Source organism: Pelecanus crispus, chromosome 14, assembly GCF_030463565.1.
Source record: "Pelecanus crispus isolate bPelCri1 chromosome 14, bPelCri1.pri, whole genome shotgun sequence".
Lineage (NCBI taxonomy): Eukaryota > Metazoa > Chordata > Aves > Pelecaniformes > Pelecanidae > Pelecanus > Pelecanus crispus.
The window spans coordinates 13,512,898-13,537,030 of NC_134656.1; the positions used below are offsets into that span (position 1 = coordinate 13,512,898).

General features: G+C 41.4%; 1 protein-coding gene across 2 annotated transcripts in view; it reads left to right on the top strand.

Moving 5' to 3' along the window:
- EYA2 (EYA transcriptional coactivator and phosphatase 2) overlaps positions 1–24,133 on the top strand; it is a 102,167-nt gene that overhangs the window by 23,977 nt on the left and 54,057 nt on the right. The window contains exons 2-4 of one of the 2 annotated variants that reach the window (XM_075721012.1): positions 18,454–18,572; positions 20,429–20,473; positions 23,727–23,775. In XM_075721012.1, the coding sequence (XP_075577127.1) occupies positions 18,454–18,572; positions 20,429–20,473; positions 23,727–23,775 (213 nt within the window). The remainder of the gene's footprint in view (positions 1–18,453; positions 18,573–20,428; positions 20,474–23,726; positions 23,776–24,133) is intronic. The other variant, XM_075721013.1, reaches the window with a different exon arrangement.

The following is a 24,133-nucleotide window of genomic DNA, read 5'->3' on the forward strand; positions in this document are numbered from 1 at the left end:
TACTCCAGTAACAGGGAAACCTGTGGCTGACACAGAACTGAATCCAGGTCTCCCTAATGAGAGCCCTAGCCACTGGACTATGGCATCAAATTTGCTGTTTCTGACAATTCCACTTGAGAAAAAAGTAATTTTTTTTCCTAATTGCAGTTTTATTGGTGTTAGTATTTTAAGGTGGCTCTCTAATTAGTAGTTCAGGGAAATTCATGTAGCACTGCAATACAGTAATTTGTCTGAGCTCAAACCCCTTTACTCCAATTTTTGTTTTACTCCTGTATATACAGTAGTAAAAAAACCCCTGAAATTAGGCACACTCTCCTTTTTTCTTGTTTGTCACTGGAGTTACCAGGACTACTTTTCTGGGAAGAGGGAAAAGAGGTGAGCTGCTGTAGTTCCTTTGGAAGCCAAGCACTGCATTCAGATGTTTTGCCTGGTGTTTTTTTTGGGGGGTGGGTTTTTTTTTTTTGGTAGCTCTTTGCTGGAAACAGTGGGGGTCAGCAAGAGCATCTTTGCATGCCGCTTATGAGTGAATTGGTCATATCTGTGCCATCCTGTAGTAGCCAGAGGGAGGAAATTATTTGATTCTTTTGTCTGTTGTTATTCCATAAAAGTGTCAGAGATAAACTGTGCTGAAGGCAATGAGCTGAAGTTAATCCAATGTCGGGAAACGCATCAACTGTTGAACCAGGCTGTCGGGCTACTCTTCTGGTCTGTGAAAGGTTGAGGGCCTTTGAAGTCCCATGCGCGTAAGAGAAATTTGCCTTCAAGCTAGGGATATTGCAGATCAAATCTGAGTTTTAAGTCTAAGGCAGTCACCTTCTTAATGGCGCATGTAAGCTTGTTCTCAAATATCCAAGAGGCTAAAGTTGGCTTCTACTTGCAGCTGGATTTCCTAATCTGTACAGATGATAAAAATCTTTTCTTAGATTATTTGAATAAACTCTAGGTAGCTGCTGTTTTCTGTACCTGCAAGGAATTTTTTTGAACTGCCTTGCAGTCCTGTAAATGAAGCAGTCACCTCTGTTGCTGTTTTGAATCCCGACACTCCTGTGTTTACAGCAGCCCCCTGATTTGGCATTGCGCTTGAGCGGTCGCTGTTGACAGGTGGCCTCAGAGGTGATGAGCTGTATTGCAGAGTAGCTTGAGCCTTGGACTGGTGATCCCAAGGGTAAGTGGTAGGAGGAAACTGCTCTTTAGTGAAACAAAGTGGGCTTTAAGATGCTAGTTTTGTCATTGAAGCTGTAAACATCTTTCAGTAAAAGATACTATGGTTTGTGGTCACTTAAAGTTGTCCTCAGTTTTCAGATTTGACAGTTTTGTTTGAAGAATTTGAAGCCATCAGAGAAAACGTTAGGTCATAGTAATCAGATTCTATTTTTTTCAGTTTGTTTGATTTTGAGTGTGGGGAAAAAAAAGGTCAAGTTTTCACTTTTAAACCAATTCTTGCTTTTCATCCGTGCCTATGTTGCATGGGAGGCTGTAACTTTTAGATGCCTGCACACACAAACACCATATTGGATATCCCATTAGGAGTGCTTGTTGGTACTATTTATGAAAGTGCATGCTTACTACTGAGGATCGGATAAATCGCTTGAAGTCTGCTTTGAATGTTCTTACATGTTTTAGTACTAACCAGATTGGCAAAAAGCTGTTATGGCACTACACGTGCTTCTGACTTTTATGTGCCTGGTGAAGGTGGTCCCTTCTTTGAGAGCTGGTGCTTATAGAGTTTTAAAATTTGGGGAAATTTGGGATGGAAGATGGAGTTTTTCTGCTAGAGGTAATGAGTTTAAAAAAAAAAAATTAGTAGCAATTGAAAAATCCTGCTATTACATGGCTGTCTAGTTGTCCGTGTGAAATAAGCTGGTGGCATCTGTCCAGTTGCAGGCAGATGTCTACATCACAAATCATCAGACTTTTATATAGAGCAGAGAAAATCAGCCCACACTCTTTCAGTTCAAGCTGGGAGAGAGGGATACAGTGAAGAAAACTTGCATTTCTATTCTCTGTTCCATCTGCATTTAAAAAAGAAAAATACACATCTCTTTCCAGAGCACTGCTCCAGCGTCATTGAGTAGGAGCAAATTCCCTCTCAGGAAAGCATAACTGAAAAGTACTGGAAAGAGAAGTTTGTTGAGACAGATGTGTTCTTGTATGGACCAAGTATTTTTCTTTGAATAATCTAGTGGAACTTGCAGTTGTGCACAGAGGTTCTCCTGGCTGATAGATAGCTAGCTGGTGGGTTTTGTAGGCTCAGTTTGCTATGATGGACATATGAAAGGCACTGTTACGTTACACTTTGGTCCCTGCTGCTGCCCTTAATTTTGACATGCTGCTGTAAAACTCTCTAGTTTTCATATATAAGTAGGTGCTAGATTAAGTGGTTAGCTAATCGACGTCTTTGTTCCAGTAACAAAACCATGGTCTCTTTCAGCACTTTTCCGTTTACTGCTCTGTGTGCTGTTTATGGCAGCAATGGCAAACCTTTTCAGTGTGTCTGCCAAATTTATTTTAAAGATCATGGTGTTTGGTGCCAACGCTAATCTCTCTTGGTGCCAAACTTGGCTCCAGCAGCAGTAGCCGTACATTGTTAGTCTTGTGCAACACTTGCATTACATCATGGTGAAAGGAGGAAAAGGGATTTTAAAAATTCCAGTTATTCAAATGCAATAGTCACAGGGGGGAAAAACAAGACGGAAAACAAAACTCCCGCAGTTCAGATGTCAGTGTCCCTCTGTACTTTGCTAAGTCATTTGAGGCCTGTCTAGTATCATAAAATGACACTTTCAGGAAGTGTTTTTCTTTATCAGATCAGACTTTGCAAAGGAAAACAAGGACATTTGTGTGAATGGCATTGGGTTGGTTCATTTATCATTTGGTATTTTCACTTCCATGCTGCCCAGTGGTGTTACCAGTGATGGGATAGCAGGGTCTCTGCAAAGGTGCCCCATAATTCTTCCTTGTTTGATTATATCCTCTGGTCATCCCTGTAAAAATCCCTTCCCTCTGTGTTGAAAATAAACCTGATGCTAACAGCTTTGGGATCTTGGGTCCAAGTTAGCTTTCACCAAATAAAATGCTTCAGCCTACTGTCACACCAAAAGTCTTGGGAAATCAGACCTCAGTCCACCTGAACCAACAAAGTGAATCAAACCATCCCATTTGTTATTTCTATGTTGTTATTTTAGCCTTACTTTCAAATATCCACGGAAACAAAATATTAATGGAATAAATATCAAGGAAAACACTATGTGAACATTTGCTCTGAGTAAACTCCTTCTCCCTTTGGCTGTTTGCACACTATTAATTGGTACGAGAGAGAAATCAAAGTGCAGTTATTGCTCAAGCATTACTTTTGATTAGTTGTCTTTTTTCTCCTAACATCCCCAAGATATGCAGCAGTTAGATTGTGTTACTTTGCTTACTGCTGTTGTACTGTAGCTCTTTAAAACGAGAAGTCTGCTCCCCTTAACTTTTGTCTATAAACTACGATCATCAGCCTGTCTTCTGATTCAGAATATCCCTTTTGAACCTTCCAGTTAGAGATGCAGGAACAAAAATATTTGCAATTTGTTATTCCTACTGATGAAGTAACCAATTTTCACTACAGAAATAATATTTACCAGAAGAGTAACTCCTACACATTTCATGCAGATTCTTGAAGACTTTAATCTAAACAACTTCTTCTTGTGTTTTTAAAAGCATAGGAGGAGCTCAGTGCTGTAAAAATGCATATCTGGTATGCATACACAGTTGCCAGTAATGACAGCACAAACCTTTCTGCATTTGTATGGGCAGATGAAAACCTAGCACTTGCACATGCAGGTACCCAAGTTCCAGTAACCAAGAATTACTGGTGTGCAGAACTGCTTGTTCTCAAGTTAAATAAACCTTTAACAGCCCTATAATAGGGAATGGGCAAAGGAGACGTGCTGTGTATGGCCAATGAGGTAGTGTCAGAGCCGAGAATGAAAACCTTTGACTTCCTGGCTGTAACCTCTAGCAAACATTTCCTCCTTCAGATAAATTATTTGAGATTAATAATCATTATTAATTATGACATTTGATTTGTATTTTGTTAAGAGTCAACAGAAGGGAAAAAGACGGGTTTAATTATATCAGTGAACAAGAGGAGGGAAGGATAACTTCTTGAAGTTTAGCTGAGTGATAGCCTCTCTTCCAAGACCACCCTCTGCTCTTTTCAAAGAGAAAGGATCGTGACTAAGTGAATGTTAGAAGTTTATAAATTTGATTTATTTAACCACAATATTTACTAAATCCAGATTGGTAACCTGACTGACTTCAAATCAAAACCGGGCAAGTATATCGGAGTACAGTTGGATTTCATAATTCAGGAGCAAATCAGCTGTACATTCAGGCCCAATACATGGGTATTTGGAAAGCAGTTCCAGGGTTAAGTGGTAATGAACCTGCATTCGTAGTACTCTTCATAGCAACTGCATTAGTGCTGTACAAGCTTTGCCTACAGCATTTATGATGAAGAGTGTGTTAAGCAGGATCAAAAGGAGAGAAGCAGCTCTTTTTGCATTATTAGGCTTAACTAGTTTGACTCAACATGTTTGAAGATGATCCAGCCAGAAATTCACTGTTGATCACAGAATGGTCTAAACCTTGTGAATCTCATGTTTCCATAAACCTTAGCACTAATAGAGCAGTTATATTCAGACATCACCTAGGCTTATCACTGTTATTCTTGTTTCATTGATAGGGAGAGCAAGGCAGGAGGGTTGAAGGGTGGCTTTCCCTAGCGAGGGCACATGGGCCTCGACTTTGTTATTAGAAGTGCTGTCCTAATTTTGCAGAAGCAGGACAAGAGAGTCCTTCCTACCCATGCAGTGTTGAGCCTCAGGGCGAATCCGTTGCCCTGGCAGGCAGACTGCCTTCAGACCAGGTGGCAGGGCTTGTGTCCCACTGCTGCCACAGACGTGCTCAACCAGCAATTACTTGGGAACCACAGGTTCTGATTTAGTGATGCTTTAATTAAGACCACGGCAAGGAAAATCCCAAATGAAAAAGAAGAACCCAACCTCCTTCTCCCCTGTCCTGAAAACCGTAACCCAAAAATCTATCAGGCGAAGAGAAGCAATTAGGGAAGCCAACTTTGCAGGGGTGGGAGGGGTGGTGGTGCTGGTGGTGGTTAGAGTTTTTGTTCTCTCTCATGTATAGTAATGGACTACCACAAAGTTTTGGATTTTTTTTTTTTTTTTTAATATGAGGAGCTGAGCAATGGTTGGGAGGCTGCTTAAATTCCAGACTATGAGACCAAGCCAAAGCAGTACAGGGTTTTCGGATGCGTTGTTAAATTATATCACACTTCAGTTTCTTAAGAAAGTGTCTTCAGTTTTAGAGAGACCACAGACTTTGTTGCATTTCCTTCTGGTATGTAGGGCATCAGTTGCATTTAGGACAATGAGGCCAGCGTTTGTGTTTTCCCTCATAAAAATACTTCATAAATAGATGAAACAGTGTACTGAAGATATAAAACATGAGGCATTTGTTGCTTCTGAATCCTTGAAAATTATCTTACTTGGTTTATTCCTGCAGACAGATGAGGTAGTCTTCCCTTCCCTTACTGGGGGCAGGAGGAAGGGAGAAGAGAGTCCGAATCAAAGCAAGATGCTTTCAACCTTCTACATGTGCAACAAACCTTCCTCTTTGCTGTCTTCCCCGGTCAGAGAAAGTCTGACTTGGGGGATTTAACCAAGGAGAGGGTACGTCATTCTCACTCCAGCCTCACCTGTACTGTTATGCTAGATTTTTCCCTCACATCCAAGGTCCTTTTACTAACTTACATTTCATAGTTCTTTTCCCATAGCTCTCTTTGAATTATTATTCCCTGAATGCTACTCCTTTACAGGCTGAGAATGGAGGTGCTGACACAGGCCTGTTATAAAGGGGCAGCCTTACCTTTCTCACTGGGTTGTTGGAGCCATTGCAGGACTCTGACAGGTTTAAGGAGTAAATCAAAAGGGTGTAGAAATTCTCATAGTCTGGGAATGGAGAGCTTTTGGACCAAAAATGAGTGAGAGAACATGCCCTGAAGGACAGCTCTCGTGCCTCACCTCCTTCTTGGCTGTCTCATGTTCAGAATGACCATTATTCATCGGCATGGATATTGATACTGGAGTGGTGTAACAGATCACCTGAAGATTTCGGAGCACTTTCCAGCCCCTTAAAGGAGCTTAATTGGCAGTTTATACTGTATTTCCTAGTTTTACAGAGGCCTTAATGTAGTCCTGAGAAACTTGCCCAATCTGCTAGTGACAGAGCTTGGGAGCAAAACTAGAATTGCAATTCTCTGTTGTCTGCTTCAGCTGTGACACGCAGTTCTCCCTAGTTGGTGTCAGACCCAGCCTTGTGACAACATGCACCTTCGTACTGCACCACGTTGCTGTTTGTAGGAGCAGCTGCCAGCCGTACAGCATCTAAAGCCCCAGGGCACGTGGGCAGCCGAGGCCGCCTGTGACATCCTTCTGGCAGGGGCTGGTCAGGGCCTTCTGAGAGTCTGGGTTATTGAGTCCGTCTTGTTTTCCCTGGATCATTCACGTGATGTAGCTGCAAAGGTAAATATGACTGGTGGAGATATCCAGACCAGTAAAAACTCTGGGTCAGTGCATGCTTAGCTTGTACCAGGATTAGTGCAGGTCTGTGCCTCCTCCTGTCTGTCCATGAAATGATGTTTTTGTGGGACAATTTTTAGCAGTATCTTGCCTGAGGACAATGTGGATGCTGGTGTGCTCAAGACACCCAAGCACATTTTTCTAAAAATCTCCTGCTATTGATGCAGTTGTGGTAGCAGTGCTGAGTCTGACGTGGTCCAGTCATGGCATAAACCAAAGTGCTTTCCATATTGGAAGAACTCAGAAGAAGCTGCTTGGTGTTACTTCAAGATAAACTGCAGCCCTAGGGAAAATTATGTACGTATATTTTTTGTTATTGCTGTTTATTTAGTACAGCAGTACCTGGAGGCCCCACTGAGAGCAGGAGGCCATTGCACTGGTCGGTGCTTCACACGTACAGAAGAGGAACACTTGTCCTGCAGTCTGCAGTCTCTGTGGGGAAGGCAGGCAAAGGTCAGAAAGCACAGTGGTGGCACAAAGGATTTGCCTAGGGATCAGCTGAGTTATTAGGGGCAGAGTGGGGAGAAAACTCCAGGTTTTCTGAGTCTCAGACCAGGCCTTGATCTTCTGTTTCTCTGCAGCAGAGCTAATTTGTCCTCACTGTGTCCTCTGGGACAACTGTGAGCACCATCCTTTCCTGCACACCTGTGGATTTTAAGAGCGTTACCTCTCAACTATTGTGGGCAAGTATTTTCTGGTACATTCATTTTTCTATGGAAACTTCATGAATGATGCCTCACTACCCTTTGAATCAGGAGCTCTTCCTTAGGATCTGGCTGGTATAAATGTTTATAGGTAACTATGCACATTTAAATCCACAACAATGTGAAGCCATCCATCTGTGGAGAAAGACAGCTGCTGGCACTCCCTGCAGCCAGTGCTCCTTTCCCCAAGGTAAAGCTGTCCGGCACTAAACTTCCTGGAAAATGTTTCCCTTTGGCACTCGTTCCAGCTAATGGCCAACTTTCACTGTGTGAAACCGTCTTGGTTTCTCTTGGTGTTAAGAAACTACCCAGCTCCTCTCTTCCTTCCCCTGACTGCTGAGTAGCAGAAGGAAAAATGAAGTTGCTACTAATGTTCAGCTCAAACTGAAACAGAGTGAAAGGCTCCTGAGTGGGACGCATAGCTCAAAACAGGTTGTGTTTGTGGTGAGAGAATTCATGTTGCCCCGTAACTCATGGATGTGTTCAGCCAGCGGTCGTAGCTGCCGTAGCAGCTCGCTGCTACTTCAGGCCTGTCTGGCGATGGCTTTTGTGTGCTGTTTGCACAGTGCTTTCCTTCTTGAGCCCTCTGTGGCTTGTGAGGACTTCTTTGACTTGTCCTGCTTCATTGAATGTAGTTTTGCAGAGATGATTACCTGCTGCATTGAATATGTAGCTTTACACAAATTATTACCTGAAAATGGGTTCTCACATGCCGTGATGCAACTTGGCCACTGGAGTCTGGGCGGGTGTACCCAAGGCTCCATGGGTGGGAAAGCAAAGCTCTGTTTTCCACTTGTGATTTTTCACTTTTTGAAGCAGATGTTTGTCTGTGATATTTAGTGCTTTATTGTCTCTACCTCATCATACTCTGGTAGAGCTGAAGTAGTTTCTGGCTGCTTAATTTTGCTTCTGTAATTGCTTTATGTTACAAAGTATTAATATGAATGTTTTATGAAATAAGCCCCAGTTCTGCAAACACACACACCAGTGTTCACTCCTGAGAATGAATTTTCTGCTGATAAGACCAGAGTTTCATGTCCATAGATGCTACTCCTTCCTCACCGTGGCATGTGTAAAGCAGAGAACTCAGTGAAGGGGAAAAAAGCCCTAAAAACAACAAACCAAAATCAGGTTCAAACCCTACTGGCAAGAACTGATTAAAAAAAAGATTGAGAGAGGAAACAGCGTAAAAGTACTAGCCTCAGTCCCTGGTGGCAAACGTGGAGGTGAGCCACTAGCCTGGATGGGGGGAGCATGCTCAGAGGAGGATTGCGGGCAACAGAAAGAATCTTTCATGTCTTTGTCTGAGGCAGCAGCTTCATGGCTGGAAAAGTTTGACATTTTAAGAAGCAAGTATGATGATTTCAGCATTTCTCCTACTTACTGACCAGCATTGTTGAGAACATTCTGATACATTCTTACAGTTTTGACTTAAGTTACTATTCTGGTTGTGACCTATTCGGGTTTCCCTTTTGTTTTGCTTCCCCTGTGAATTAGCCACATGCCTGCTAAAGGCCCTGCAAAATACATATTTATTCCCATGAAAAGGTATGTTAGAACATTTAAGTTTTTCCTCATTCTGTGTCAAACTGTGCTGCTTTTAGTGCAGTTAAATCTATAGTTTTTCTGCAATTGCATGTAGATAGCTCCTGCAGTAGCAGCAGGCAGAGTAACTGCTTTCATCTGTTCTTGCATGGAGCATGGGGTGCACGGGGAGCACGCTGCTGCCTGCACCCATCCTTTCTGCAGTCCCATCCCTCAAACCCCACAACTCTGCTCATTCTGAGTACTGCAGAATTTGTGGAAGGAGTTATTTTATATATTTTCTTTTGGTAGTCTTCTCTGTGGAGGTTATTGTTCAAGAATTGTAGATGACTTAGTGTCTCAGAGCTCCTTTTCCTATAAATTTCAAAACTAGATGAAATCAGTGACTGGACTGGACTGGACATAAAACTAACAAGTAGACTACAAGACAAAACACATTCTTGCACACTCCTGTAACAGAACCCAGACGATTTCAGCACGAATATCTAAGTTATCAGCGGTTATTTCCTCATTCCAAATCTCATCATTTTTCTTAAATTATATTTTTGTGATTTACATTTAAGTGAGTTTTTAGCTGGTGTGATTCTGAAGAGAAGGGATAAAAAGCATAGTTCTTCAGAGTGAAAAGAGGTGCCTGAGCAGTGACAAATAAGACTCATGAGCCGGACCCTACAGTACCCAGTCTGTGAAGCCCTGTCTTTGGAGGCAGTTGTTTTGCATTATGGGCCATGATTCTGCAGCTGGAGCTGCCAGAGTGGTTTTCTGCAGTTGCGTGCAGTCCTGGCACGCTTGGGGGACTTGAACAGGGAGAGGTGTAATGGAATTAAAAAGCTTGTGAATGTCAAAGAGAAATGTGAAAACTGGAAGGGATTATATATGTACGTTTGTATGCTTATATATATATGTATGTATATACATACAATTTTATTTTTCAAATGACTGTAGCATTTCTTTACCAGCTTAGTCTGTTCTGTGTGGTACTTGATTGTCCACAGTAAGTCAGCTGACTAATTTTATTCTTTGTCAAATAATAAGATCTTTTGCAAGTGTTGCTCCATTTAGCAAACAGGTTCAATAGACACAAAAAAGGCATTCTGAAAAATTCAGCTTTCTCATTTTGACTTATTCTAAGTGAAATACTAGTATTGAAATTAATTTTAAAATACCCAGTGACTCAAAGCAATTACATAATGTATTTCCTGGTTAGGCTGCCAGATTGAAAGCCTGTGGCGCGAACCCCATCATTAGCTCACTTTGAATTTTCAAGCTACCTTTCAGACTGCCTTCATAAGAGACAGTGAAGGTAGCTCAGCTTGTTTGGTTTTATGTGCGCTGAATCCCCTTTACCTTGGCGTGCTCAACCGGAAAATGCTGATGCTTCCCCTGGTCTACCTTCCTTCAGTCACTTCCTGAGTTAATTGTAGGAAGCGTGGGGGGGATCACAGCCCAGCCTGGCCCCCCTCTTTCTTCTCCATATTGCTCTGTGTTTGCAACATGGGGATCGGGGAAGGAGCACCTGGAGAAGGGAGAAGCAAAGCCTTGATAGGAGTAGGAAGAACATTTATTTATATGAAGACAGCCTACGTTTTTTTAAATCAACAGGTCTGAAACTAGAAAGAAACAGCATGTTTTAAAAAAAAAAAACACATTGAAAAGGAGTCTAGAATAGCTGGTGCTGAAGCCTGGTGAAGCAAGCCAATGCTTCTGGAAATTCAGGACTTCCAGGGAAACAAGGCATGCAATTATTTTTGCCAGTCCCCAGTACTCAAAAATCTTAAGGCAGGCTTTCCTCAAAAAAAAAAAAAAAAAAAAAAGTGAAGTTGGCTCAGAAAATTCATGAGACACAGTTTTTAATCTGTTTTTTACTGTCTGGTAGAGCAAGACAGAAAACTTGCAGTGAAAGTAAAATTTTGATCGAAAAGACTGTCTCATTTAAAAAAACAAGACACAACAAAAAAGAACATGCGGGGAAGGATTTTTAAGTTGTTTGAATACTTTGCGTATTTTTAAACAATAGTGGTTTCAGAAGTGTGACAGAAATGGTTTATTTTGCTATTTTCTCAGTTATTTTTCTTAAAATTGTTTAGAATTAACACATTTAAAAAAGAAAAAGGAATTTGAAAATCTTAATGTAAACCCAAACCAATTTTTTTTTTCATGTGAAGTGAATCATTTTAGATGTACACAGAATTAATATGGAAAAGGAAAGGCTGTTTTTCTTTGTGAAAAGTTTTCCATTTGACTACTGAATTAACAAACCTATTTGTGATCCAGGTCTCACTTGGGTGCTTGTGCTCTTATTTCAAGTTTTGGGGTCGTTGTTTTTGTGTTGTTTTTTGTTTGTTTGTTTGTTTAAACTGAAGTGCTGTGTGTGTATGTTACTTTGTTAGAGTTGTACCTTTTTTTAACATAACCTTATGGCCAGCTCTGCCAGTGCTGGACTGAACAAAGGATGAATGTTTCGGAAGACCAACAGTAAGATTTAAAAACTGGGTGACAGTACGTGCACATGGGAGTGAGGAGAGGATGCAATGCATCGCAGCTGGAGACGGCAGGGAGGGCTTGGGTGTCCCTGCGTGCTCCGTGTGCAGCCTCTGCCCAGCTCTCTCAGCCGCACGAAGGCACTGCTCAGATGGGGCTTTCTCCCCAGCTCTTTCAGAAAGGGAGTGGCATCCTGCTTCAGTTGAAATGAAGATTTTCCTTGCCGTGGGCTAGAATTTAGCCAATACGCCTCCCAGCTCCTTCATCTCACCTGTTTATTTTTTCTCATTTCTCGTACTTGACTCAATCTGACCAGCAGTTGCAAGGAGGGTTAGCTGTGTGCCTGTCATCTGGAGCAGCCGCACTACTACCTCATTTAATTTCTGATTTCAGTCTGTTGTGCTTTGTCCCCTGCCTGTCTATCACAACTCTTGTCTCGTTTCCCTTGGTTTAATCCTTAGCCTGAGATATTCTGTGCTGGAGAATAATGCAACTACGTACCCCCACCCCCAGATGCTGTGTTACAAGCCATAGTACTGTGAGTCCTCTTACTTTTTGTGTCTGGAATGGGCTGGGCAATGATAAATCCAGACAAGTACTGCTGCTTTTATTGTCCGATTACGTCAGCGAAAGGCAACTTTCAGGAATATAAACAGCCTGAGGGATGCTGCCCTGCAGGTCACCTTGAAAGGATACCTTGTCATCGCGGCTGTACTGTCAGTCTTGTACATGAGCATTTATGCCAGCTCAGGTTTAACTTTATGCCTGTTCAGGCCTTTCCTGCATACATCTATCAGATGTACTTGTGGATGAGCTAAGATTCATTATAAAAGAGAAAATAGTGTCGTGGTTTTCACCTGCTGAAGCATTTTTGAGTTCTTGAAATGCAAGGAACAAAGGATCTATTATAGATAGAGAGAAAATGTCCTAACAGTGTGAGGAGGAATGTACTGACAGAGGAAATGAAATTACTTTCCTCTGCTTTTGAAACGTGTGCATAGAAGTAGCCAAAATCTTCAGTATGGGAGATTCCCTATTATTATACCACCTGGAAGGTGGCTGCAAGATAATAGCATTATCATTTCCCTGCTTATGAAGGATTCCTTTCTTTGTGCAGGAGCAGAGTAAAATGGGGAGTGTAATTTTGCAAGCAGTTAGTCCTGGCAAAGCTGGCTAAGCTGTCATGCTCCCCAAGGAATTAAAACAGCAGAAGTTTTAATTCCTAATGAAAATTAATGAGACATAGCAGGTGCTTTTTAAAATTTTACTTGTGTGGAGAAAAATTACAACAAATCTCATATTTCTTAGGAATGAAGAAAAGACAAACTTTCTAGGCTTGGGGTTTTGTTTGTTTTCTTTGAATCAGAGATGGAGAAAGCCATCTTCACACTTTTTTTTGCAGTTACCTTTTAGTAATTCACTTCTGAAACAAAGTGGGGAATCAGACTGTTTCCTTTTTTATGATGAGTAGCACTGGAGTCATAAAGTTGCAGATTTCTACTTAGTAATCTGCACCATTTTTTGAAGGAGAATAAAGGTGAAAGCAGTTGATCAAGTCATTAAAACCAGATAAAGTCATGGAAGCAAGACAAAAATGTTACTCTTGCAATTAGGCTGCAATCTCTGTCTTGCCTCCTCCCCTTCCCAGCAAAGCTAAAAGCAGAGGGCTTGGCTTGTACCACTCCTGCCTAGGGCTCTGTGTTGGCATATGCGTATGTTTAGGAAGATCTAGTGGTTTAAGCTTGTAGTTGGCCTCTAGCCACATACAAGTAAAAACTCTTGAGAAGATGATCGCATGGGGTTGTTGCAGGGAGAGTCATTTCTAGATTTGCCTCTTCCCTCATTGATAAACTTTCCTTGCAATTTCTTAAAGTACCTTGTCTTTCCCATTGTAGGATCTGGCAGGTTTTTCTCAAGCGCAGGAGTAATGTCTTTCGTTTCTGATCCATTTCATTCTGCACGGCTCCTAACTCATCAATTCCTCCACTGATGGCAGATGCAGAGCTCATTGTCTTTATTTTCTCCACAACCATGCCAGCTTTTTTCCCCCCCTCCTATCTTTCACTCCTGGTATGTCCTTTCTGAACTGTACCGTCAACCTCCTGTTGCTCAAATACTCTCCTACAGGCTGCTGTCACTGGGGCAAATTTTCTTCCTTGCATACATTCCCTCTGAAATATCTTCATCACTTGACCATTGAGTTTTCCCTGGTACTCCTTACTACCCAGGTGTCTTATTTACTCAAAAATGCCCTGGAAGTGCTCTTTTGAACATTTATTCCACTTCATGTATGATTTGAAGTCAGAATACTATCTTCTCACTCCAGAAATGGGGTAGAGAGAAGTGAAATATGCAGACTCCCGGGAACAAGTCCACTGCCTCCGCACTGGGGATGGAAATGCCCGTGGTCCTTAGATGATGCCTTTAGTGTGTTGTGGGGAGGATGTTAAAAGCAAGTTAGAGCAGACTGAGAGATGTTTTAAATTATGCCTGAGCAGCAGAGGTCCAAGTTTTGGAAGGAGTCTCCTTCATCTCTTGCTGGTGCCTTCTGGCCTTTCAGCCGTGCTGAGCAGAGCTGTGGTGTGGTTGCATCTGCCCACAACGCCATGGTGGTTTCCTCTTTTGTCCTTCCAAAACATTATCCATCAAGTTCTCATCACCATCAGTATCCAGAGCACCTTGCTGACTCAGTCTGCACGCTGGGTCGTGCTTCAGCATTGCACTTATGCCCATCTTTGAGTACTTTGCTGGAGAGAGATGGAATTGCTCAGTAGTTTGATCTTCAGCACACATTTGAGTGTTTTGAGTTGGGGTCTGGAATCACTGCCTTCAAAACGTCATTGTAAAAGAAAATGTGATTTGTAGGTTATCCCAACACCTCAATCAAAAATTTGAAACCTTAAAATGTTTAATTTGGCATTCCTAGCTTCAGAATGACTGAAAAAGACTTCTATTTTTCTTTTTTCCTTCCTTAAACATTAGTAAAGAGAAAAGTTTCTGTTCTTGGCAGAGATTTTGTGGGCCAACTTTCAGGGCAAAATATTGGTTTTTGAGTAGGGGATTCTAATGGAAAAGCTGAGCACCAAATTCACACAAGGTTCTTCTTAATTATAGAAGCCAAAAGCTCTTCCAGATGTCTGTCAGCCCAACATGCTAGATGCTGCCATCACTGGTTTTAATAAAAGCTCATATTCAGCAAACTTTTATTACTGATTTACTGTGCATTACTTAAGCCAGAAAATGTTTTTGCTCTAAAAAACAAGCAAACAAAGACCGATATTTTCATCAGTTGCACTGCAGCATGTCATTTACTGTGTTAAATACCATCCTGGTTCCATTATTTCACTGTAGATTTTCTGTAGATTGCCATTGTTAAAACTGGAATTTCAGAAACTTGTGAAGTGAGAAGTAAGCAAGAAATGCACATGAACAAGTCTGTAAATGGGGTGTGCAAAACAGGCAAAGCCACTGACAATGCAAACACATACGTGACATGCACAACCAGGCAGGCATTTCTGTGAAAAGTTACCTGTTTGTACATGCAACTGATACATACTCTAAAGAAAAGTGGAAGCTTAAAAAAAAAAAAAAAAAAAAAGCCCAGGGAAATGTTATAGAACAAATACAGGGAAGTGTGATGTGACTTTGTGAATACAAAAGTTAAGAGAACAAAACCAATAGAAAAATCATTAGTCAGAGAGTAGCTAATGAAATCTCTGAACAATGATGTAATTAAAGTGCATTAATCATTATAAAAGATCATTTCCCTTTAAACATCTGCTCCCATTCACTTGGCAACGGTCTGGGTAGTGTCATGAATGATGGTGTTTTGGATTATGCTGAGGGGCATGTGTTATCTGAGAAACAATGTAGAACATCCCCAGCTTGACGGGATCTGGGACAGCAGTGCTTTTCCTCAATTTAGGTATAGCATTAAGGAAATAAGGGGAAAAAAACTGGACGTTGCTTACACTGGAAAGGAAAACCTGGTATAAAACTGAACCCTGCCTTCTCAGCCGTGCAGACAAAATTTCATTTGGTGCCAATGGATTCAAATAAAGTAATTCCTCTAGGAAAAGAGCCCCCAACCAGCCTGCTGCTTTTAAGAGCCTTAGGAGCCATAGTTGCCTGTAGGAGAGACCTTGTTCCTCCCCACTGAGAAGTAAGCACCACAAAAGCCTTCCTGACCCCTTTTTCTGCAGCAGCCTGGCTGTACCAGTGAGAGTGTGAGATTAGCCGTTTCAAGAGAAAAATCTCTTTTTCCTCTGGCAATAAGCAAAGTGTGCAGAAGGGCCAGGATGGTCCCTTACTGCCTGACAGCCTGTGGCTCCGACGCATCTGCCTGCCTCTCCGGTGCCCGAGACTGCCTGCGAAGGGGATGCGCCTGTGCTTCGGTGAAGCCTCTGTCTGCAGGTACCGGTTTGGAACATAGCTTGCTCCAGTGCTATTAGGACTGAGTAAAGTTGCTCGTGGGCTGTGTCTTGTTTAGGGTTAGGTCAGGAGTCCTGGATTGCCACTTTGGCTCTGCCATTAGACTGAGTCACTTCCGGAGGAATTCATACAGCTAGGGACTATTTTTTTATCCTTGTACAAATCTGGCACCTTGTTGCATTTCCATGCAGTTGGTAGCATGGAGACTGGTTGTGGGCACAACTGGTGGCCTGTGGGCACCTGGATTTTTACTTGTCTTGCTGTGCTTTAGTATCTGTGTCTAAGGTGGGGCAGGAGCTGTGCTCGTCTTACAGGGACGCATCTGAAGGTGGAGCCCTTTGAGGCCCACTAGCAACAAAGATCCTCCAGCTGCAAAGTAACACTGATTTTTATGCTAGTCTTGTTTCCTTAGCAAATCAATAACACAAAGCAGCTAGGAAGCATGGATCTCACAAGTGTTGGATTCAGAGTACTGTATTTCTACCCCGTTGGTCATTTACTGCTGACCTAAGGTCACCTTCATGGCACATAATCAGGAAGCCTTTACTAACCTCTGGACTTGAGGCTACATTGGTGGTGAGAATGCGTATGCCCACATGGATTTCAAGGGAGGCAGACAAGAGGAGCCCAGATCCCATTTGGAGAAAGGAGGACTGGGGCTGGGGACATTGTACGTGGTTATGCCGCTTCATACCCGTTTTTGGCAGTTCTGCAAATTCACAGATGGATGCTTTTTCTGCCTGGGCAGAGTGCCTTTCCAGCTGTTAGGTGGGGAAAGTGAAAATAAACTCAGCTTTGGTATTTGCTGTTCAGTTACAGGTAAAATACTTCATCTGGTTTGTTCCTGTTCATAACAGTACTTACCCTCTTTGTAAGGGCTTTGTAAAAGCGATTGGAGAGGTTCAGATAAAAAGTATGTGGTTTATTGTTCTCTGTTTCTCAAAGCTGGTAAAGTCATACAGTGGTATTTAAGCAGAAAATCAAAACAAACCTCTCTGCTTCTCACAGAAGTGTGTAGATTACTATTGCAGAAGCCCAGTGTCAAGATTTCGGGTTTAAGCGCTGTTGTCTTTAACTTCATGATGGTTTAGGTGTGGTATGGATTGCTACCAGCCTGTTGCTGCCATGCCATATGCTACCTTTATAGTCCAGCTCAGATAGGTGCCAGCCCGCGAGCAGGGGCGTGCCAGCCGCCTTCGCAGGTAGCGTGTTCAGTGCTGAGCGAAAAGGGGAGCCCTTGCAGGCTGCAGTGAGGTGCCTCGGATCTGCTCACCACCGTATGCCCTCTCTCCCATCGGCTCTTGCCCGGGCCCTGCTCTGTCCAAGAGCACAGGTACACTTTTCCCTAATAGCCCTAATTCCCCCCAGTTGCCTCTGGGGGACTGAAGTGAGGACGTACTCTAGCTGGCTGCAGAAAGCAAAGAAGGACATGGCATCTTTGAGTTCTCCTCTTTTCATCATTTGTTCTGGACCTGAACCAAAAGCTGCAAAATACATTGGTGTAGTCTTAGAATATTCAAATAGGTTTTCATGGCATTGTGTGTATTTAAAAAAAAAAAAAAAAGAATACAATTAATTGACAAAAGTAGCTTCAGGTTTTCTTTGGCCAGTGGGTTCTTCGCAGTTCCAGCTGCAGGCATTGGTTGCGCAGGAAACGAGGGCAGAACGTTACGGGGGTAAAGGTGTCCAGGAAACCTGCCTTGCATAAAAGCCATCGTGCAGATATCTAATGTAACACACAGTTTCCTTACTGTACTCACCCCGTTGTCTTTACGCAACCTTGCAAACGTAGCTATGCAAATCTATGCACTTAAGGCCATGTTTTATACCCATCCAAAACATCCAACACTTCCAAGGAAAGCAAGCAGCTCTATTGCAAGCGTCTTCAGAGCCCACTTCTGAAAAGGTGTATAGCTGGTTATATTGAAAATGGTGGTATTTAGATGAATAGACCTATTCATGTTGTGCATAGGGTCTGAAATGATGATTTAGTCACTCTCTTTTCTGAACTCCTTGTGTAATGCAGAGTTTGTAAGCTTTCATTGTAGTGTAGGTCATGCGCACACACAATTATGTTTTTCTTTGGACACTCAAGTCCTATATTTTGGTTCATTTGAAATTTTCGGTTAAATCAGATGAGGTTATTGATGTGAAAGGGACTGTACTTGTATCACTGCCACCTAATGGTCAGGACATTGTGGTTAGGTGCCTGGTTTAGGTGTCTCCTGGAAAACTGATCCTATGGTCAGTACTGACCTTATTACCTTGTATGACTAGGTAATGCTGTTAACTGCCCTCAACTTCATTTTCAACCTGTAATAGTCTGTTCTGGAGCCTCACTGGACACTGGTGTGTGCATTCTCGCTCTGATGGCGTATGGGAGATAAGGGAGTTTAGTTTTCCTATGGCAAAATCCAGGAAGAAAGGGAAAGCATTAATCAGATGGGTGTAATCTCCAAGGGAGCAAGTACTTCATTTTAATTCAGCATTTCCCGTTGATGAAAACTTTAGTGAATGTTATTATGTGGAATTTATATGAAGCCTGGGTTTAGGTAATCAGCTTTAATATTTATACTCTTAGGGAAAAAAATTGAATCATTAGTAAGCATGCATAATTAATGAATAAATTATATTTTTCCTTTGTTTTCCTTCAGGTATAAGGAAATGCTAGATCTAGTGATATCACCCAGCCTGACTGTAAATAGAGAGTGCCCTGACAGACTGAAGCTTAACCTTTCTAACATTTATGCCACGGCTCCAGATGACATAGAAGGTAGGCTGCCTCTTTTGCTTACTGTTTACTGGCTTTGACATAATGTCTGTGTGTATATATATGTAACGAAAGGAAACTGGACACATGCAAGGCCTCTGCCTCTGACAATTAGTTCTACAGCATAGTGAGCAGCTGAGATTTTTGAGTATTTTTTTGTCAATGCTTCCGTTGTGGCTGAATCCTTTAGTTCAGCAGTATTTTGAATGCAAATGGAATTCAAATGTTTTGTATGTAGATATATAGCCGTGTATAGTAGGTGCATACATATGCACACGTGCATGCATATGTTTGCTCCACTGGAATAATTACAGGCGTAAAACATATTTTGTGTGGAGCTGGTAGTTTTTGTTTGGACCCCACTTGAGCCCCGGTGGTGGCATGCACGTGAGCCCTGTGCTTCGGTGGCTGTGCTGTTGGGGTGGGGAGCGTGGGGGCTCCCAGGCCCAGCAATGTATCATGCAGCCAGAAAACATTTTGCCAAAGCAGCCCCGTGCCCCATCGGTCTCAGATCATTGCGATCATCTCCAAATGGTTAACCCTGCTGGCCTCTGGTCTGAAGTTTCACATTTGGCAGGTACCAAGGACAAATTCTTTCAGTGGTTGAAGCTCTGATGGAAATTTATCTGCTCTTCTCCTCCTCCTTCCCCCCCATCATACTGTTCAAGTGAAGGAAACAGAAGAATGTTAAATCTGCTAAAAAAATTATTGGCAAGTGATGCAGCTGAACTAGTTCTTGCTAGTACAATCCCAGCTATTGTTTGCTGCGGTCAGGATCTGTCAGCCTTCCTGTTGGAGGGGAGTTAGCAAAAGGCACTGGCTATTATGTTTTAGTAGTATGCTTAACCCTTCATTTATAAGCTCTTGGAAGCCAAGGAGATGTTTTGCTTGCGTGTTTGCTAAGGCATTAGAAATTGCGTAATTAAATCACGTACATCATGACTGCCTATTTACAAGAGCAGTTGAAGGGATAACAATCTAAAGGAAACATCCTTTTAAATGTATGTGTTTGCAGAAAAGATTAGACCTAGAAATGATTTTTAAATACATCATTTTGTAAACTTCTGGTGCAGGAACTATTTGTTGTTATGCGATATAAATAAGAGCCGACAGCACTTGTACTGTTGGACACCAGTTTGCTAGTGACAGCTCATGTTACTATGTTTCTTGTAGAAATACTGTGGTTATTTTTCTACAGAATGATCTCCTGTGCTACCAAGATTATGCTCTTTCCCTTGAAAATGCTTCTTGTTAATTTGAAGAACAGGAAAATACTTGTGTGTTTGTCAAGTCTCAGACTGCTAGAGCATTTAATGCAATAAATGCACGCAAATGTATGCTCTGTATTACACATAGTTTCAATTTTAGGAAGTCTAGTTGTAATACTTATGTAGATGTCCATGTAGATGTCTGGCCTGCTATTTTCATGTGTATTTATCTTGAGATGTGCAATTATATCAATATAATTTTGAAATGCACATTTTGCCTGTAGTCCCACTTTTGGGTAGAAACACATGTAGGTTTAACTTGCTTTTTTTTGGCAATGACAGCATGATATTACATGTTCACATGCAGTAAATCCCCACTTGGCAAACGTATTTACTCTGTACTTCTTTCAAAAATAAAAAAAATTGAAGATGTAATGTTTTTCAAATAGAAAAGAAATTGAGCTTATGCTCAAACTGTTTGTTCTGCTGTTTTTCAAATGTAAAATGCATTACGAATTAAATGAATGAAAACTAAAAAAGTATATTTCTTCAATGCAATTCTCTTTCTCAGTGCAGAACAGTGTGACAGAAATGGTATAGTTTTTCTTTTCACAATGTAAAAATCTAATTTTCTAAACTGTTTTCTTTCAGGTAAGTCAAAGCAAATTTTTCATGGTAAGTTTGAAGGTGAGTCAGGTAAGCCCAGCTTTGGATTTAAAAATCTTTTTTTCTATATCTGTATGTGTAAATGAATATGTACATTTGTATAACACTATCCTTTGTCAATTTTTAATTTTTTTTTTTTTTTAACTAAACCTGTCTGCCTGTTGCTTGGGAAATAGGTTACTGTTACCTGCATTTTACAGGTAGAGGAACTGAGGCAGGGCTGCTAGTGAATTTTACTTTTCTAAGGTGTTTCAGGGTTGTAAGAACATGAAGAAGGAGTCCTTGTGGTTTTGTTTCTGTCAGCGGTTAGGGTGATTCTGTTAGCGATTAGGGCTGTATAGATTGCACAGTCGCTCCACCGGCACTCTCTCCTCCTGCCTGAGCTGTCCTTTGCAAACAGGTCAGCGTGCAGAGCACGTAGTGTCTGCAGGGGACCCTGGAAGAGGACACAAGGGGGTTCTGGCTGTGATATTTGCCCTTCTGCAGTGTTTTGGGGGTGCACTCAGCCAGAGGGAGAGCTCTGGCAGAACTGGGGGACAACTTAGGAGAGGTGGGATCAGAAAGGGCACGAGGCTTGCATTTGTTGCGGAGGAGGGTGCAGTGAGGGATGTGGCACAGGAAAGCACTTTGGAGGAGGAAGAGTGGGCAGTGGGTGATGAAAGTGTGTTTGATCACAGTGGCTGTATTTGGGCGAGTTTGTTCTGTTGTTTCTTCATGCCCAGAGAGGAGATGAAGGGGGTGGAACAGATGTCCAGCGTGGTGCTAGGGAAGACGATAGAGTCCAGAGCATAGGCTTGTGGATAGATGACTCTTGGGGTCTGTTGCTGCACAGACAGATGTACCCAAGCTGGGTTTTTCTCTTAATAAGCAGCAGTGCTGATCCAGTTGTGGCCAGCTCACTCTGAAACCTGTTCCCCCTAGTCATCAGTGGCTTTGTTACCAGAGCCACCTTCCCTAAAGCAATGATGCCGCAGTAACACTGCTCTGACACTGCACGTGAAGCATTTGGGAGACTCTTAAAGGTACGCATGGGGCAAGAAGGCGGTTGCAGTCGGCTTGCAGGCACTCGGCGAGTTGCTGGGGAGAGAGCTGAGAGGCTCGGGAATGCTACCAAAAAAGGTTGTTTGCTTTCAGATGCAGAAAAGAGTTCAGTAAGTACCTAAGCACGGGCACCTTTAATTTTCACATTTTTTATCTATTCTAACCTAATGTGTAGTTCTTATTAAACAATTGCAATTATCCTGGAGAAGAAAGGAAGGAGTACATGGATATTATTTAATTTTATTTTTTTTTAATAAAGTTATCTCTGAAGATTTCCGAGTTTGTGAAAAAAGGGCCTCCTTTTTGAAGAAAATGTGCATTTTAGATGTTTCCATCTTTTAATCAAATACTGTTGTTTCCTAGGAAATTCAGCTCGGTCTGATTAAGTTCAGTATTACGTTTCCTACAAAATTTAGAATTTCAGTATTGTTATTATATACAGTAAACATAATACAAATTAACATTAAAAAATCTTATAATTAATATTTGCAGTATTATTATTACATATAGTAGACATTATACAAATCAACATTTTAAAACATAGTATCTAGTAATTAATATTTTTAGTTAGAACTCATGCACCTCCGTGGGTGTTTTTCCATAAACAAATGAACAAAGATAAAAAAGCATTTTTTAATGAAATTTAGTTTGAAAAGGCATCAGATTAAATGTCTATGTTTTTACAAATAGTTTTGTGTAATCTCCATGTTAAGATGTAAAATGATAAAGCCATGAAAAATATTGTGAAAAGGGGTTGTGTAGGAAAGAACAATTTCAAAAGAGAGTTAAATCGGGAAGAAGGAACATTTCATATATGAGCATGTTGGATCTGTTTGGCCATTCTCTCCATGTTTATGGCATAACAAGTTACTCAAACGCATAGGACTATTTGCATGTATTTAGACTTTATATGTGCTTGCATATTTCATTACATAAAACGTGCTTTAAATGTTTCATTCGCCAACTTACAAACGGCTGAACAAATGAAGTAGTGCTGGTTTGGACAACTTCTTTCTGAAGATGATCCTTCTACAGCATTGCGGGTATGTCCCTGTCGATGCGTGGGACAGCACTGCAGATGTTTCCTGCCTGGCAGTAGCAATGTGCAGGCACTGGGGGCACTGCAGGAATCTCCCTTTCCACCCAGCATGTGTGCCTGCAGTTGAGAGACCATCTTCTGCATGACATTGGGTGATATTTCCTATCCTGTGTAACAGATTACACCATAGATGTCAGCAGCCAATGTCAAGTATGGTGGTGCTCCCATCAGCGGACAACATGATGCTTGATGTTGTCCCTGCATGGAGAAGCTGTGTGCAATTAGTCTGGTGTGTTCATTGATGCAGCCAGCAGATAGAGAGGCTGAATCTGTTGTGCCTAATGTCATTATTGATTGTGAGGGTGTTTTGGCATTTATAGTGTTGTAATAACATCAAACAGCTCCAGCCAGGAATGGAGAAGCAAAATTTGGATAGCATTATGGGGGCAGCCTGCACAATACTCATGGTGGCATTTAGGTATGATGTTTTCAGTACAACTTGCAGGTTTTAATTTACATTTTTTAAAATTTTTGATTAATTAAACCTAAATTTATCTCTAAATAAAGATGGTGGCACATTTTGCTTTGGTAGCGTTGCAGGACACAAGTGTTTGGTACATTGGAAGGCATCCTGCTCATATAACCTACATGATACGTTTTCTACTGGTTTAATATTTTGATTGCTGCCAGGTCAATAAGGTAGGTAATAGTTAACTCAAAAAATTCAAGAGTAAGGAGATTTACAGTGTTGTATTTTTAATATTTATTTTGATTTGGTGTATTTTAATGAACATTAAAAGAAAGTGAATCATGGTCTAGGAGAGTACTAAAAAAAGCAAAGAGGCAAAAAATGCAGTGAGCTTAAATCACTTCAGTAATTGTAGTAGTTGCTTTTATAGTGTTTAGCGTGTGAGTCATCCCACCAAAGCCCAGCTTCATGATTGATATCAGTCCCATGAGAAGAAGAAACCGGTAGCTCAATCAATCAGTATCACCCTCAGTTAAAAACTAAATCTATATTTATTTGTTGTTAAGTGGAGAATAACTTTCTTATCTACTTCAGTTTGTGGAGATTCACTAAAAACAGTGTCTTCTAATTCCTGTATATTTTTCTCAAACCAGCAGTGGTAAAAACAGTGGTATTGTCTCGGCCGTAGAACAGAACTTGATGAAAATCTAAGACCCTTTAATTTTGTTTTCCAGGCAGCAGCAAAGCAGCACCACAGTGTCCTCTCCATCTGTACTCCACAAAGTAAGTGCTCATGTCAAGTGCTGTAATTTAAAAACTGTGTTTTGCTGAACAGCCATTTTGTGCAGACTTCTGTCACCTTAAAAAGCATTCTCCTTAAGCCCATCCACCTGTTCCCCTGCATGTCCCTGGCCCAATGAAGTAACTGGTTCTTAATCTTGTTAGATATGGAGTGAAAGAAGGTTTGAGGTACTGTGCACTGTACTTTCATACCCCTGGGAATCCAAACCTTATTAGTTTGAATATTGTTGTGTTTATGAGTGATCACAGAAGAGTATGTTGAAATGTCAGAGGTTTCCCATGACACTCGGTTGTTTGGCAAACTCAAAAGGAAACATGAAAAATCGGAGTTTTGATTTTA